The sequence below is a fragment of the Sinocyclocheilus anshuiensis genome, unplaced genomic scaffold (assembly GCF_001515605.1).
Source record: "Sinocyclocheilus anshuiensis isolate Anshui unplaced genomic scaffold, SAMN03320099.WGS_v1.1 scaffold1569, whole genome shotgun sequence".
NCBI classification, from domain to species: domain Eukaryota; kingdom Metazoa; phylum Chordata; class Actinopteri; order Cypriniformes; family Cyprinidae; genus Sinocyclocheilus; species Sinocyclocheilus anshuiensis.
In genome coordinates, this window is record NW_015540100.1 from 33,691 (window position 1) to 39,800 (window position 6,110).

General features: G+C 36.6%; 1 protein-coding gene across 9 annotated transcripts in view; it reads right to left on the bottom strand.

Annotated features, from left to right (window-relative positions):
- The window catches only part of fancm (FA complementation group M), a 51,998-nt gene that overhangs the window by 15,896 nt on the left and 29,992 nt on the right, over positions 1-6,110 (bottom strand). For all 9 annotated transcript variants that reach the window (XM_016484432.1, XM_016484435.1, XM_016484440.1 and 6 more), the window contains exons 15-17: positions 5,024-5,836; positions 2,313-2,616; positions 1,763-1,836 (exon numbers count right to left, since the gene is read on the bottom strand). In XM_016484432.1, the coding sequence (XP_016339918.1) occupies positions 1,763-1,836; positions 2,313-2,616; positions 5,024-5,836 (1,191 nt within the window). The remainder of the gene's footprint in view (positions 1-1,762; positions 1,837-2,312; positions 2,617-5,023; positions 5,837-6,110) is intronic.

A 6,110-nucleotide genomic window follows, 5' to 3' on the forward strand; every position in this document is an offset into this window, starting at 1 on the left:
GCTTCTCATCAAAAAACCACAACTTGACCCCAAAGATCTAGTTAATTACAGACCGATCTCGAATCTCCCTTTTCTGCAAAGATACTAGAAAAGGTAGTATCCTCACAATTATATTCCTTCTTAGAGAAAAACGGTATCTGTGAGTATTTCCAGTCAGGATTTAGACCGTACCATAGTACTGAGACTGCTCTCATCAGAGTAACAAATTACCTGCTCTTATCATCTGATCGTGGTTGTATCTCTCTATTAGTGCTACTGGAGCTTAGCGCTGCGTTCGTCACTATCGACCACAACATTCTTTTGGACCGAAAAACTCTGCATGTAATAACCTAGAACACTCTCTAAGACTCGATGGCTGCTCTGTCAATTCTTCGTCATCAGTTAGGAACCTAGGTGTGCTATTTGATAGCAGCCTGGAATTGAACTGCTGGTTTCGTCTGGCCAGAGGAGAACTGCCCCCCGACTGAGCCTGGTTTCTCCCCAGGTTTTTTTCTCCATTCTGTCACCGATGGAGTTTTGGTTCCTCCGGCTTGCTTAGTTGGGGACACTTATTTTCCAGCGATATCGTCGACTTGATTGCACAGAGACTATTTAAACTGAACTGAGCTGGATGACGACATCACTGAATTCAATGATGAACTGCCTTTAACTGAAAATTGAGTGTTTACTATTGTCATTTTGCATTATTGTCACTCTACTTTCCCATTTAATACTGTAAAGCTGCTTTAACACAATCTGTATTGTTAAAAGCGCTATATAAATAAAGGTGACGACTTGACTTTTTCATACAAATACCTTTAAACCATTTAGTTGTATTTTTACCATGGTATTGAGGTGCTATATGTGTGTTTATTTTAACTTTTAACTGTGTTTATCATGATTTAAATGTATGCTGCTATGGAAGACCAATGGTTAATAAAAAAAAAAAACTATTTTATGGTTGCTACAATTTTTACAGATGTTACGGATTTTAATAATGAACAAAAATTTAGAATCTGCATCCCAAGTAATTCAAGCTACTATCAAATGTGGATTTCTAAGAGACAAAAAAAAGTAATATTATTATTAATATTATCAGGCAACACAAACCTGTTTCTTGATTAGAAACAATATCACTCATTAGAACATGCAGAAACTAAGAAATACATTTTTCTATTAAGATATTTATTTTGTTAAGGATAATTAAGGAACATCTTTCACTTTGGAGCAAAAACCTGGCTTTAAACTTGAAAGAAATAAGAGATTCGACATTTATCGTGATAATTAAAGATATCGACTGATATGAAATCGCCCAGCCGTCATGTTATCTTGCATTCGGATCAGGGTTATTATAGTTAACAAAAACTAAACTCTTACTTAAACTTCAACTGTAACAAAATATAAAAACGTATTTATCCAAGGAAACATTTAATTTTCATATGGTTTAATTTTTTTTAGGTTAACAGTTTCAGTAATAAAACTGAAAAAATAAAGACAAAAATATGTTACACTATTACAACAACTTCAAGCAAAATTACGTTAATATATACAAAATAAAAAAAAAAGACGCATTTGGTAAATGTGTTTCCATCATAGTTTAAGAGCATGTTTTTTTTTATCAAATAAAAAATGATCCACCTCAACTGATTGCATGTTTTTTTTCTGCATACGTTAAAGATTTTATGCACATCTTGGCGTTTCCATTCAGGTTTTTTTTTTTTATGTGATATTCCTAAAGAATTCCTGGATGGAAACATAGCTAGTGTCACACGACAAATCTGACCTCTGGAGAAAACACCGGATTGATTTTATGAGTCCTCAGATTCGTCTCATCCTCGCTGTCACTGCTCAACACGCCTGAAACACAGAGACATCACACATCAGTCCTGAAACACCTCTGTATGAACACTGATTTGTGCTGAACCACAAAATCTGAAAGCTGAATAAATGAGCTTTCCATTGATGTATGGTTTGTTAGGATAGGACAATATTTTGCCAAGATACAACTATTTGAAAATCTGGAATCTGAGGGTGCAAAAAAATCTAAATATTGAGAAAATCATCTTTAAAGTTGTTCAAATGAAGTTCTTAGCCATGCATATTACTAATCAAAAATTAAGTTTTGATATATTTACGGTAGGAGATTTACGAAATATCTTCATGGAACATGATCTTTACTTAATATCCTAATGATTTTTGGCATAAAAGAAAATCTATAATTCTGACCCATACAATGTATTGTTGGCTATTGCTACAAATATACCCCAGCGACTTAAGACTGCTTTTGTGCTGCAGGGTCACATATCATAACTATACGAGGAAAGCCTGTAAACCTGTGCATGAGGGCCGGCGCTGAGGCGTTGTGTGTGCGGATCTGAGCGCTGATGGACGCGAGCGCGGCTGATCTTCTGCTCTTCGGCCCAGTGGAGGCAGGATCGTGTGGTTTGGTGTGGAAGCGCTGGGTCTCGTCCTACACTGATCTGAGACCAGCGGCGATCGCTCAGATCTCAAGAGCGCCAGGTTTCCTCCGACCGGAGGCGCTTTCACAGCTGATGCAGTGACGTCTGCTGCTCCCAGATCAGTCGGTTCCTCCTCCTCAGAGTCAAAGCCCAGCTCAAAGTTGACAGAGAAGAAGTCCTGCGAGTAGAGATGTAACGGAATGAAAATTTATCACGACTATAGTGACCAAAACTATCACGGTATTGTTAAAATGTGCTGGAAATGTTCAAAAAGTACTGACACATCAATCACTCCACCAAGTTTTACATTTAAAATCAACAAACAACAAATAAAATGACTTTTTGTTTGCATAAACACTAAAACAATAACATTAGCAATGATGTCTGGATTTTAAACGACAACAGTTTATCTAATAACATGTACGAAATGTTCAAATAAAACATTGAAAAGGTTTCATAAAATGGTAAACCTTAAATTTCATCCTTTAAATAAAGAATAGGGATAAGTCAAAATGATAATTGATTAATAAATGATAATATGTATTTCATATGCTCCATAAATAACTCTAGATACCTTATCCGAATTGTTTAAGTGTGTAGAATCCACATACGTTTGTTTTTCAACAACCGGTCAAAATTGACAGCAGGGCATGCAGATTCAGTCCGTTTTTAGTCCAGACAGAAACTGCACACAGACTGAATGTGAGTCTCTGTAAATCCACTCTCTGACAGCAGGTGGCGCTCATGGAGCAGCAGAATTACAGCTGTTTCCCGTAAAGAACACTAGTTTATTAGCTATTACATGGAGCGAAGGTGAAAACAAAATGCCATCCAATCTTTTCTGAAGACAGTCAGAATCTTCAGAGGTACATTCATGTAATTGATTCATATTAATATGTATAATTAAAACCTCCCAGCTTTCCTCCATGTTTTCACACAAAACGAAACTAACGTTACTCTGCGTGTTGTGCGCACCTGTTTTTTTTTTGTTTATTTTTACTTTCTTAATACCAGACAAAATAATGGGATGGAATAATGATTTTTTGAATGCTCAATACACCTATTGTAGCCTACCTGAAAATAAAACACTGTTTATTTTATTTTATACTATGTGTATTTGCAATGTGTATCTTTGTTCTAATTTTTTAATAACAAAGATAAAATAATGACAGATTTTTATCTTCACCCACTTTGGCCTAAATAACTGCCATACTTTTGTATATTTTGTTACCTTGAAAGGCTTTGTCTTTATAATAGGTAAATTAGTTTGGCTGTAATGCTCAAACAGCTTGCAAAACAGAAAAACCAACATGACAAATAATCGTCATAAAATCGTGAATCATGATATTTCTAAAAAAAATCGTGAAATAAAATGACTTTTTGTTTGCATAAACACTAAAACAATAACATTAGCAATGATGTCTGGATTTTAAACGACAACAGTTTATCTAATAACATGTACGAAATGTTCAAATAAAACATTGAAAAGGTTTCATAAAATGGTAAACCTTAAATTTCATCCTTTAAATAAAGAATAGGGATAAGTCAAAATGATAATTGATTAATAAATGATAATATGTATTTCATATGCTCCATAAATAACTCTAGATACCTTATCCGAATTGTTTAAGTGTGTAGAATCCACATACGTTTGTTTTTCAACAACCGGTCAAAATTGACAGCAGGGCATGCAGATTCAGTCCGTTTTTAGTCCAGACAGAAACTGCACACAGACTGAATGTGAGTCTCTGTAAATCCACTCTCTGACAGCAGGTGGCGCTTCTGGAGCAGCAGAATTACAGCTGTTTCCGTCCACAAAGCATTGCGATTAAAAAACTACTTTATTAAGTATTACATGGAGAGGAGATGAAACAAAATGACATCAAATCTTTTCTGAAGACAGTCAGAATCTTCATTCATTAATTCATATATGTGACACTGGAGCACAAAACCAGTCATAAGGGTCAATTTTTTGAAATTGAGATTTATGCATCATCTCATAACTTTCTTCAAAATCTTTCCATTGATGTATGGTTTGTTAGGATAGGCCAATATTTGGCTGAGATACAACTATTTGTAAATCTGGAATCTGAGGGTGCAAAAAAATCTAAATATTGAGAAAATCATCTTTAAAGTTGTTCAAATGAAGTTCTTAGCAATGCATATTACTAATCAAAAATTAAGTTTTGATATATTTACGGTAGGAAATTTACAAAATATCTTCATGGAACATGATCTTTACTTAATATCCTAATGATTTTTGGCATAAAAGAGAAATTGATAATTTTGACCCATACAATGTATTGTTGGCTATTGCTACAAATATACCTGTGCTCCAGGGTCATGTATTCATTTGCATAATTCTCTTAGCACTCTTTTACATCCTCCCAGCTTTCCGACATGTTTTCACACAAAACTACACGACTCTGTGTGCTGTTTTGTTACTCAAAACTTTGCTGGATAGAATTTATTTATCCTCAGTTGTTCAAATTGCGGTAATCGAATACGGTTTTAGTGATAATTAAAATATGAAACGGGAATTTTATCATGATTTATGGTCAAACCGTTAATCGTTCCATCCCTACCTGTGAGCAGTTGAAGTCCTGCTCGGATCCTCTGCTTCCGTCAGCAGGAGCCTGCTGCTTTCCTTCAGGTCCTGTGCTCCTGTCGGGCGTCTGAACGTCAGGAACACTCATCTGAAGGAATGCTTCATCGTCTCCGAACAGGTCGACGCTCTCGTTCAAGCTCCCCTGGTCTTCCTTTGGCTCTTCAGCGTCGTCAAACAGCTGGTCCCAGCCTGGAGAAAGAGCATCTCCTGCTGGTTTCTGATCCACGTCACGCTCCTCTTCAATAAACGACGGCTCGTCAGCGATCAGGCTGAACGTCACTTGAAACGGATCACCGAGTGGTGGATCACTGAGGTTTGTGCTGATCTCTGGGAGATCAAACTCACAGTTCTTCGGTGGAGATCTGGACAGGAGATCTTTGACGTTGGCGAGGATGGTCTGAAAAGCTGCGGTGGTCAGATTGTGACGGCAGCGTTTAGGACAGAGTTCAGGCTGATAGAACATGTGCTGAAGATCTGAGCTCTCGTCCTCCTGAACGCAGGGGTCTTCTAACAGATCAATCAGATCCACCTCGTTCCCGGCGCTCGGATTTAAACACTTCTCTGTGTTTTCTGCAGACGTCACAGATCTGCTGTTGTCCTCTCCTCTCTGATCTTCACGGGTTTCGTCTAAGCAGTGGTCAGCATGAGTGAGTCTCCTCTCACGATCAGCCGTGTTTAGTTTAGTCTTCTTCTGTCGAGTGATTTCGTCAGCGTTTGGTTTTGTTGTTCCTCCAACATAATCCTCTTTCTGCAGATGCAGCATGAGCTCAGACTCAAAACTACAGTCGTCCTGTGAGGAGAGACGCAATCACGTAATCACTGCATATGTGGATATATTTCTATTAATATATATTTAATAATATAAATCTACAAATAATACTAATAAATATAAAATACATATTTTAATCGGCTGTCAGTCTATTAGGGCTGTAACGATTCACTCAACTCCCGATTCGATTCGCGATTTTGATTTCACGATTCGATTCGATTTTTTTTTTTTTTTAACAAAATGAGATTTAAGACACATTATAAATTAAATGTGTCCTTTTTTTATTGCTTGGACA